An 11,565-nucleotide genomic window follows, 5' to 3' on the forward strand; every position below is an offset into this window, starting at 1 on the left:
GACATTTTTTTAATTATTGTTTTTTGAAAAAGTAACATTACTTTGCCTTAAAATACTATTTAAATAATTTTAAAATTAGTAATTAGGCTTTAACAAATGTGTACTGATATATAGTTATACAGTAGGCGTCCCAGCTCTCACGACTCACCTAAAAGAGCCGATTCGTTCATGAACGACACATCTGTTGTGGAAGCCTGTATATTAAACTGTTATGATTTATAATATCATGAAGACAAGGGATCATGACAGATTTATTAACTTAAATTGCATTTCATTTTTTCCCTCAAGAACACATGGTGACAGTTTAATCGACCGGATTCAGGAAAAAAAGATTCAGCATTTTTACATTTCAATACTAATCGTACCGGTTTAGCGAACAATGCTTCATCTGTGGCTGTCACCTGGAAAAGTTCTCTTCTATGACAGATTGTATTGCATAATTATGTCCAATTACAATAATTACGGAATAAAACATGATAGTCTCTGCCGTTATAAAAATAATCAATGATGTAGCGGTGTGATGTGCCCCAACTTGAAGTGGACTTATTGTTATCAGCCCGAAGTTGTTTATTTTCCTATAATGGCGCAATCCAAAGCTTCTCTTACACCACAACTCTTTGATGACATTTACAATTTTCTATTTATTAAACAAGAAACAAGTTAGTTTCTGTTATCACTTACGTTATAGCAGCTATCAACATTTGTCATTCCCTCATCAGCCTCTCTTTTTCTCTCTCTTGAAGTTTATAAAAAGCTTTTCACATTACAGAGAATCTGAAAGTCCTCATTTCTGTAGACTTTCCCATCGTAGAAGCCTTACAGACTGTTACTTTGTAACAGTAACAGTTCACTAACTTCACTAATTCACTTAACTTAACTTTAGCTAACTTTAGTTAGTTAGCATCTGCTAGACAGATAGAATGTATCCAATGTATTCATTGGACAGATGTTGTTAGCTAGCTAGCTAATATGCGTTAGCAAAACACTAAATTGTAATGAGCTAATTTTAGCTAAGTTGGCTATTGGTGGTGAAGTAGCTAACTTGAATTTTCGATAACTGTAGTTATGCAATTGTTATGTATATGCTCACATGTTATTGTAAATATAATTGAATATTAAATATTGTTATATGTTTGTAATAGTCAGCCTTTCGGTGTGTGTTTGGTAGCTAACGTTAGCTTAATGCTGCAGGGCTAGTTAAGGGGAGGTGTGTTTGGTAGCTAACGTTAGCTTAATGCTGCAGGGTTAGTTAAGGGGAGGTGTGTGGTAGCTAACGTTAGCTTAATGCTGCAGGGCTAGTTAAGGGGAGGTGTGTTTGGTAGCTAACGTTAGCTTAATGCTGCAGGGCTAGTTAAGGGGAGGTGTGTTTGGTAGCTAACGTTAGCTTAATGCTGCAGGGTTAGTTAAGGTGAGGTGTGTTTGGTAGCTAACGTTAGCTTAATGCTGCAGGGCTAGTTAAGGGGAGGTGTGTGTTTTGATGCCGCTCTGTGCAGCAGGTGGCGGTAATGAACCCTGTAGCGTTCCGCCTTTAAAGAAGAAGAGCAACAAGTGGCTCTTGATGGTCGGGACGGTGATGGTTAATTCTTTGGGAACCTTGTTTGGTTTCAGTTTCTAACTGTACTACACAGTGAAGGTTCTCATTCTCAGTGTAAACAAGTTGAACTTTCTTTCTGTTATCGGGGATTAAACATGGCGATAGCGAACGTAGCTACAGAGTATGTGTTCACAGACTTCTTACTGAAAGAGCCGAGCACAGAGGGGAAGTATAAGGGCGCGCGCCTGGACCTGGCTCTGGACAAGCTGGTTCTGTGTATTGCAGTCGGAATGCCGCTGTTGCTCATCTCTCTGGCCTTCGCTCAGGAGGTCTCAGTCGGTAAATTACACACATTTTGCACAACTTTTCCTCACACGCTACACGTTTTCACACTTCTGTACTCCCCTGCTTGTTTTTCAACACACAATTCCAGTCTGAAGTTAGTTAAAGACTTGGCAACAGTGACACATACAGTAGTAATGCCATTCACACACCCTAAACCTATTTACATTTACTAAACCTGTTAATTATCCTGACACGAACCTCTTCACAGAGAATATCCTTTACAGTATAAACACATGTGAAAAAAACCCTCAGTAATAATTTCTAATATTGTAAAAATCTTGTGGTTTCTGTATTCATGTGTGGTGAAGCTCTGTGTATTTAACATTTGTTCAAAATAACACCATAATCATGTGTAATTCTGGATTTTACCATGTTTTAAGGGAAAAGTCCACCCTCAAACGTATTAAATGTGTTTACGTTGAAAAATTTGTGATGTGCCCAGTGATTCTGGTGCTTTTTTTTTGCTCGATGTGGTATTTTTGTTATTCATGTGAGAAGTTAGGGGTTGTGCCTTGCTGACATCATCAGGGGACATTGTTAGCAACGACGTTTACAATGACGTTTAATAGGAAACAGAAATTCAACATGAGGGATAACGGACAGTTTTTGCAGTTAGTATCAAAAAATGAGAGTTTTTTCCTTAACCAATCACAGTTTTCCATTAATATTCAACGTGATATTAATGAGAACTCTAACACAGAAGTAGAGGAGACATTGGAGCAAAGTCCCAGAATGCATTGCAGCAGTAAGACGGCTAGTCAGCGATCTATGAGATGACGTAAAAGACTACAGCGCCGCTGCGTTGTTCTTTTTACATAGAGCTCAAACGAGGGTTGAATCCCACTGGCAGCATTATGAGCAGGTAGTCAAACGGTATTGTGGGTAATGTAAGGAAATCGTCGGATGTCTCGATTAAAGACGTTGAGTCACAGTTTAGTCGTTTTAATCCTCTGATTAGTGCAAAGTACATAGTCTGAAGTACAGACTGTAAATCAGTTACGTCTGTGTATTGTTTTGTCGATTAACAGTTACATCCTCAGTGGCATTGCACAGTTGGACTACTGTTAGAAATCTCTTCTGATGTCATTTTACTTTCTTTTGTGTGTGTGTGTGTGTGTTTGAGTGTGTGTGATTTTTTTTTTTGTTTTTTTTTTTTTTTGTTTTTGGTGACCACCTGTTAGATGTTATTAACTGATATAAGCTGAAACAGTAACAGCAATACTATTGTCCCAATCAGACGTATAATTCTATGCACTTGATAAATTATACAATTCAGTTCAGCACAATTTCACATCTGCCTCCTTTCACCTACCTCTAGAGTCCCAAACCGCATGCAAACTCTCCTGATATTTTAATTGCAAATGAGTCACAAATTGTTCACCAATTTCAAAGCTCTGCTAGGGGCGGTTAGTAGGGGAAGAAACGACAACACGCAGTGCTTTTATATATAAAAAAAAAAAAAAAAAAAAAAAAAGACATTTGATATTTCAGGAAAGTGTTTTATAACACGATTTATTACAGTGTTGATTTTATAGTTGAGAGATGTAACCCAGTCACATAAACATGTGGCTGAAATTAGCCTCAGCATCATGTTTCTTCTTTCTCAGGTACTCAGATCAGCTGTTTCTCTCCCATGAACTTCTCCTGGCGGCAGGCCGCGTTTGTGGACGCCTACTGCTGGGCAGATGTACAGAAACAGGACACGGGGGGACTTCCACTCTCAATGCATAAGGTACTCGATTAACACAGCTTGCTCAAGCACATGTCCCTGTATGTCTCTTTTTTTTCTCTCCCTCTCTCTCTCTCTCTCCCTCTCTCTCTCTCTCTCTCTCACTCACACACACACACACACACACACACACACACAGACTCAGGTTAAGGTCATTTCCCCTTTTAAAGAAATCAGTAGGGGCTGATGGTTTTTGAAATAGGAGAAGCCCAAGTGTCTGTTATTCAAGTAAATATCTGGGTGTGTGTTCATATGTAAGAGATTCAAATGACTTTTCCAAAATCAGGTCAACAAAATTAGCTTTAACATAACTTTATTCTTCTTATTTATTTACTATATTTACCAGTTAGAGTGATCTAATAACAAGCTGTATTAGTTGTGTAAAAGTGTTATGGATTTGGGTACTGAACACTCCTGCAGCACTCTGCGAGTCTGACTGGTGCTGATTCGGTGGTGTTTACGCTTGAGATGCCAGTCATGTTCATTACCGTTTCAGTGATTGGCAGTTGGTTACAAGGTTCCGCCCCTTCGATAGATCTCACTATTATTATCAAGGAGAAGCCGTGCACAACAGCGCAATATTATAATTTAATTGAATTTCACCAAGAGTGTTGATTAACAGACACATTTCTACATTCAATATAGAAATATTTAGTTGCTGCATTTTTATGAAATTTTAGAGTTTTACCATGTAGCCTTAAAGCAATCTGATAGAAATACACACGAGGGCTATCAAGTTTAAAGAAGTTTAAAGAAGTTTAAAGAGTTTCACAAAAAGTATAACAAAAACATGATATTAAGTAGGTAATAAATCACAACACCCCAAAGTAGATTATTTTCCAATAACAGCAAGCATTTTATTTCATTTATACCACAGCAATTTGGCAGTAATTACATTTTTTTTTTACTTATTAAAGAAAGACACTTTTTATCCAATTATAGTTACAGTTAGAGTTGTGGAACGTGCACGAAATAATCATTATCAATTATGTTGTAGCAGCACCAGACTCCCCTTTTTCATCTCTCTCTTGAAGTTATTAGGCACCATAAAGTTCTCCATTCTGAAGACTTTCCTGTGCTGAAAATTAAAATTTACACCCTTACCTCTGACTGACAAACTTACAAAGCACCAACACTGGAGACTCCTTCCAAAAGTGATAAATAAACAAACGTCTCCTTACAAAACAGAAAACATTCCCATATCAGCAATGAGATGTTTTTCTTTTTTAAATAAATAACACATTTTTTATCTGTTTATATGTATAATTAAAAAATATATGAAAATAAGTCATTATTTAAACCGTTTTTCCTTACTCAATGCCCAGATGTTTAGGATGTGGCTTTTGGAGACTTAAAATATAACATGGAATTTGAAGAAAATGAAGAAAAACAATGTGGATTTTGCACCTTAGGAAATATATAGCTTCTTTAGCCCTTAATTAATGAAATCTCTTTCCCTCTCTTTTTCTCTCTCTTCCTCTTGCCTGAAGTTTTTCCCCTACATCCTCTTATTCGTAGCCATGCTGGTGTACCTCCCAGCCTTGTTTTGGCGATTCACGGTGACTCCTGGTCTCTCCTCTGATCTGACCTTCATCATGGACGAGCTGGACCGCTCTTACAACAGCGCTATCAAACTGGCCAAACGTCTCCATGGCAAATCCACACACCCCGACACGCACAGGTATACACATTCTTCATCTCACACAAGTACACTTTACACACCAGCACACACTAAATAGTGCACTAAAACTGCTAATTTCAGGTTGAGCGCGTGCCTGCAGTGTACTGAGTTCTAGAGAAATCTACCTGAATGTTTTCACGGTTTCAGGAAGGATTAAGAGCTCCGATTATTCATTTCAATTGGTTTGTATTGCAGCTGAAGTGCAGTCTTTTATGAGACGGAGCAGTACAGGGCAGGCAAATGACAGACAGTGGTTACCATTAACAAACAGAAATTTGGAGAGAGATTTACTGCCAGTCAAAAACAGATATTTGCTTGATATTTGAGTGACACTTATTATTGGCGCATGATGCAACTTGAAAGGCAGGGCTGAAAGATTCATACACTCCACAGTAGCAGATAATGAGAGGAAGACAGATGTGCTATGCAGTGAACTAGTTTTGTTTTTTTTAAATGGAAAGGCACCAGAACAAACCAATAATAGCCAAGAGTAGGCAGTTCTTTAACTTATGCAACCCAGATTGAGCAAACACAACGAATTTCTTTAAGCACCAAGAAAGCAGGCCAAAGAAATCTAGATAGTACGGTGAGCGTATGTTAGCGTAACGGCACTGGAGCCAGAAACCGTGCTGAAGAAAACAAACGCGTCTTTTTTTAATTTTTTTTTATTTTATTTTTTTTTAAAAAAAAGGGCACGCCTTACGAGAAAAGAAGTAAGCGCAAGAAAGAGATTTTTCCTGGTCGGTGATCTTATGGCCATCAAAACTGTCGAAAAACCAGAGTTTTAAGCAACTTTAAGCAAAAATAGCTGGTCCTCGTTACAACTTACCAAATCAGGAATATTTTTCTAACGCTGCTATTCCTCAGCTACACACAGAATGCTGAGAGACGTGCAGTAGAAACCAAAACCGTGAAACACAAAACATTTGTTTTAAAAATGTCAAATAGAAATGTAAAACCAACTCAGCTAATGTATTCAATATTTAAACATATTTACTCACTCACCTGTCAATCATCTTTCTATTTATTGCACTTTTTAATACATTAGTAGGTGGTGTTCTTTTTAACATTGTTTAAATAAAATATTTCTGCTTGATTGTTTTCATTATAGAAATAATTGTTTGGATTTTGTTGCGAAGTGAGCTTGAATAAAATTTGTTTAAAAAGGTACTTTGGCCTAAGGTGTATCTATTATTCTTCTCTTTGAGGTAGAGGTGTCTTTGTAGAGCTATATTTTCATCAATAGGGAAATTAGTTTGGTTGCGAAAAACTTGCAAAAAAAAAAAAATACAACATGGCTGATAAAATCCTAATATGATATTTTTGCCAGATCACTCACCCCTATTTGTGTGTGTTGTCTTCTACAGCTCTATGCCAGACCTGACAGACAAGTGTTTTAAGTACCCGTTGGTGGAACAGTATCTGAAGACCAAACGTCTCTCCTGCGGCCTGCTGCTGCGCTACATGCTGTGCCGAGGCTTCACCTTCTTGGCTCTGGTCCTGGCCTGTGTCTACCTGTGTTACTACATCCGTCTGTCTGTAACAGACGAGTTTCAGTGTAATATCCGCTCAGGTGTGCTGTTTAACGACTCGTCCGTGCCTGGAGCCCTGCAGTGCAAGTTAGTAGCTGTGGGTGTGTTCCAGCTCCTCAGCTGCATCAACCTTGTTGTGTACTTTCTGCTGGCACCCACATGTGTGTACGCCATGTTGGTTCCCCTGAGGATCTCATCTGGTTTCCTGAAACCTTACGAGATGCTGCCCACGCTTGGGATGATGGAGTTTGGACCCAGAGCTTGGGATGATCTGTCGATGTACCTGCTGTTTCTGGAAGAGAACCTGAGTGAACTGAAAAGCTACAAGTGCGTGAAGGTGTGTAATGGTTGTGTTTGTTCATGCATGTAAGATAATAGATTGTTCATGATAGATTGTCTTGTGAATAATTCTTTACTGATCATTTTTGGCCTTTTACATTTATCCATAAAAGGTGTTTTTTTTTTTAGGCTAGGGCTGTCAGGTGCCTTTTAAAAAATTAGAATTTGATAAGCTAGAGCTGTCACATTCTTTTAAAAAGTTCCAATTTCATAGGCTAGAGTTGTTTGGTTCCTTGAAAAATTACAATTTTATAGCCTAAAGCTATGAGATTCCTTTAGAAACAAACATCGGGGTTCGTCAGGCATTAATTTATTTGCTCTGACATTGCTCGACATTTGTTCCGACAGCCCTAATTTTATTATGTTGAAAAAATTCTTTAGGAATAAAGAATTTATAGTAACTTTATGGCACTGTGAATCATAATCAAATGTAATTTTAGGTCCCTAGAGATTCCCACCCCATCAACTAATACAGGTGTGTGTGTGTGTGTGTGTGTGTGTGTTTTCCATGTGTAGGTATTAGAGCTCCTGAAGGAGTCTGGAGAGGTGCAGTTTGACACCCTGGTCCTGCTGCAGGCCCTGGGTCAGGTTAAAACAGACATAGTGGATGGGAGACAGCCGAAGAACTCACAGACAGACCTGGAGAAGACTGAGGGAAACTGTGTAGAGATGAAAGGTGAAGAATAAAGTGGGCGTGGCTCTTATTTTGACACGTTCCAGGTGTTTCATCACAAGATGAGATCATTTTGAAGCGCACAGGCCACAGAGCTTAAACCTCGAATTGACATGAAGTCAAAATCTAGTTTGTTCAGCACAGTGATGCATCCAGTCTGTCCCGTTTGCCCTGTTCCCCGTTTGCCCTGATCCCTGTTTAACCCTGAGCTCTATTTAACCCTGATCTCTATTTAACCCTGATCTCTATTCAACCCTGATCTTTATTTAACCCTGATCTCTATTTAACCCTGATCTCTATTTAACTCTGATCTCTATTTAACCCTGATCTCTATTTAACCCTGATCTCTGTTTAAACCTGATCTCTATTTAACCCTGATCTCTATTTAACTCTGATCTCTGTTTAAACCTGATCCCCATTTATCCTGATATCTGTTTAACCCAGATCTCTATTTAACCCTGATCTCTGTTTAAACCTGATCCCCATTTATCCTGATCTCTATTTAACCCTGATCTCTGTTTAAACCTGGTCCCCATTTATCCTGATCTCTATTTAACCCTGATCTCTGTTTAAACCTGATCCCCATTTATCCTGATCTCTATTTAACCCTGATCTCTGTTTAAACCTGATCCCCATTTATCCTGATCTCTGTTTAACCCTGATCTCTATTTAAACCTGATCCCCATTTATCCTGATCTCTATTTAACCCTGATCTCTGTTTAAACCTGATCTCTGTTTAAACCTGATCCCCATTTACCCTGATCCTTTTTTATGATTGTGTGTCTTGTGTGTTGACGTGTGTGTGTACATGCTTGTATGCATACTTGTGTGTTTTTGTCTGTGCACGTGGTTGTTTGTTTGCATATGTTTGTATATATTCATGGCTCCACATGTTCTAGTGTTTGTGTGTTGTCGATTCTGCAGAAGCCTCTCCTCTGCTGACTGAGGACAGAGTCGGAATGTCTCGAGATGACACAGCTGTGCGCCAGAGAGTCACATGATGTGCCACAGAGTCACATGATGCTCCAGCGTCACATGATGGCAGTGTGGGTAAATGCAAATGTGATGCCTGATGAGACTTCATGCATTGTGGTCTGGGAGACAGACACTGAATGTGGTATGTGTGTGTGTATGTGCTTGTGTGTGGAGTTCAGAAATGCAATTTGTTCAAAAGATTTGTATGAACTGATATCATGATCGCTGTTATATGCCATGTTTACCTCATTTTTTGTAAACAGTGATAATATGCTAAGGTATGAATGAGGTGTGTATATATATGGTACGTATGTTTATAGTACATGACGGTACACCAGTTATCTTATCTGGAACTGCGGAACTGACATACGGAATAGCTCCTACACAGGTTACTTGGGGATGTAGACAAGTTTTGAGTTATTTACACACTATAGAATTTCATTTAATACTGTTTTTTTTTTCCAAATCATGTTAAACAGAATTTCACAGCATCAGAAATGTAGATTAACTATATAGACCTCAGTATACGATTACCGAACAACCCAATATCACGGTTTTCAGTAACTCAAGTGTCTCACCCTACCTCCACTTAAAAAAAATAACTTATTTTTTCATTATATGTATAAGTCAACTAGTGTGTTTTGACAGATTTTAGTGTCAGTGTTTTCTATAACTTGAATATTCTCTGTGGTACGTTATTATTGTTTGGGAGTTTTCTCTAATGTTAGCATGCTAGTTTTGTTTTTCAGGGAAAATCCTTTAAAGCTGTCTGGCTAGCTAATATTTTTAGGATGTTCTTCATTTTCTAATTTTGTGGTTAAAAATAAACTGAAGCTTAGGTGCATATTGGTAGTGAGCAAAGTGCTAGGCTGCTGTTGGGAAAGTGTAATGCAAGTGATGGGGATATTTCAGAGATCAAACTCCCATCATGTTGAGAAAATTAATAGTATTCTGTGCAAAAGTTCATGTTGTAAAAATGTAATATATGAATTTTCAGCATAGAGTGTACGGTATCTCTGTAAACATCATCATGAGACGCATCCAAGTATTGCAGTCTTATTTTAAAGACAATTATAAATGCCAAAAAAAATCATGTCTTTTTTTCGTTTTTTGTTAAATGGTATATGTGGCAAAAATAATGTTCTTGTGATGTCATTATCCATATTGGTATAGAATAAAATAATGGTGTTCATGCTATTATTATTTCAGATCATTATGCTCTACTGTTAAACATGTAACATGTCAGACTCCTACTATACCCTGATACTCTTTGTTGTCTGTTCAGACAGTCAGTTTTTGGAATATCTGACTAAAATTGATCTGATGAGGACTTAATCTTCTTGGTTTTATTAATTGCGGTTCTGTATAACAGATAGCACAAGCACTTAAAGCTACTATAAACCGATATGAGGTAATTTTCTTAATTTTCTATGATCATGAAGCTTCTGGGTTTTATTTTAGTCGTTTGCTTTGTAATTCTAGTAATCTGTAGTCATATTTGATGTCTAGTTTCATGTCTGACGGTACTGACAGGATTTCAGTAATGAGAACTGGACAATGTTTGAATTTATTTTGCTTAGTTTATTTAGTTTGCTGCCTATTGTGGACGGTTTTGGTTTTATGTTATTTTTATGAATGCTTCTGCATGCATGCATGTGCATTTGTTTAAAAAAGATGCAGGATTCATCTTTATTGTTAGTAATAAAATTTGTTGATTTTCACACTGCTGTGGATTTTGCATTTTTCACACTGACTGAGGATGCTTAAAGCTACTTTAAAATGGATAGTTTTGGTTCTAAAATGTGACTGGCTGAACTGTTATAAAATCCTTGATCCAGTGCACACCTCTTACTGCATCACAGAATAGAATTCTCTATTAATGCTCTGCGTTTTAAACGAATAAAATCATTACACTACTGCCTAATAGATGCTACAAATTTTGAAAAAGTTGTGCTGCTCACACTACAGTAAGGCTGTAGTCACGACTGCCATTGTCACGTACAAGGCCAAGAGCAAGTCAAGACTGAGTCTTAAAGGGGTCGAGGCCAAATTAAGCTAGAGTCCAAAAGAAAGTGAGACTGAGTAAAGATCGAGACTGAAAATCATTAAATCCTTTTTGAGGCCAAGCCTTTACTTCAACTAGTTGGCTACAGTCGTGCATGTTTTCTAAAAGAACTCCTTGGACAACATTGTGCCTATGAAAAGAAAAGACAACACAAACATTTTTTAAAACTCATAAATAATTTCAAGACAAATCCTAGTCAATACGGAAAACGTCCCAAGAATGGGCTCGAGCCCTACAGCCCTACACTACACCACTTTTATCACATTTGTGGCTATAGCAGTGTGCTTACTACATGGGTACTCACAGACAAACCTCACACACTGCACATCTTACACCTGGAGTGATCCCTCACAAAAATAAACCAGAGAGCTGTCTATTATGTCTATCATGTCTATCTGCACTAAACAAAAAAACAGAAATAAGAGACTTGGGGAGATGTAGCCATGATGTAGTTGTAGATGTAGTGAGGATTGTCTGTTCTGCAAAGAGAATTGGAGGTACAGTGAAAAGAAATGTAGCTACTTACATACTGTATATATACTTATATACTGTAATTCTGCCAGGAATCATGTCATATTATTATTTTTCATATTATTTTTGCTGTTCCTAACAACCATTTGGATTTGACATGCCATATAATTTCCTCTAGAAGCATTATTATTGTGCTAACATTTTGTTTTCATCCTCCCACA

General features: G+C 37.7%; 1 protein-coding gene across 1 annotated transcript; it reads left to right on the forward strand.

Moving 5' to 3' along the window:
- Positions 1-1,162: 1,162 nt before the first annotated feature.
- On the forward strand, positions 1,163-10,529 carry panx1a (pannexin 1a). The gene is made up of 6 exons (XM_026937826.3): positions 1,163-1,873; positions 3,487-3,611; positions 5,099-5,289; positions 6,657-7,158; positions 7,677-7,836; positions 8,758-10,529. Exons 1-6 carry the CDS (start codon positions 1,690-1,692, stop codon positions 8,832-8,834), a joined length of 1,239 nt encoding a protein of 412 aa, XP_026793627.3. The 5' UTR covers positions 1,163-1,689; the 3' UTR covers positions 8,835-10,529.
- Positions 10,530-11,565: the final 1,036 nt, after the last annotated feature.

Source organism: Pangasianodon hypophthalmus, chromosome 22 (assembly GCF_027358585.1).
Source record: "Pangasianodon hypophthalmus isolate fPanHyp1 chromosome 22, fPanHyp1.pri, whole genome shotgun sequence".
NCBI classification, from domain to species: domain Eukaryota; kingdom Metazoa; phylum Chordata; class Actinopteri; order Siluriformes; family Pangasiidae; genus Pangasianodon; species Pangasianodon hypophthalmus.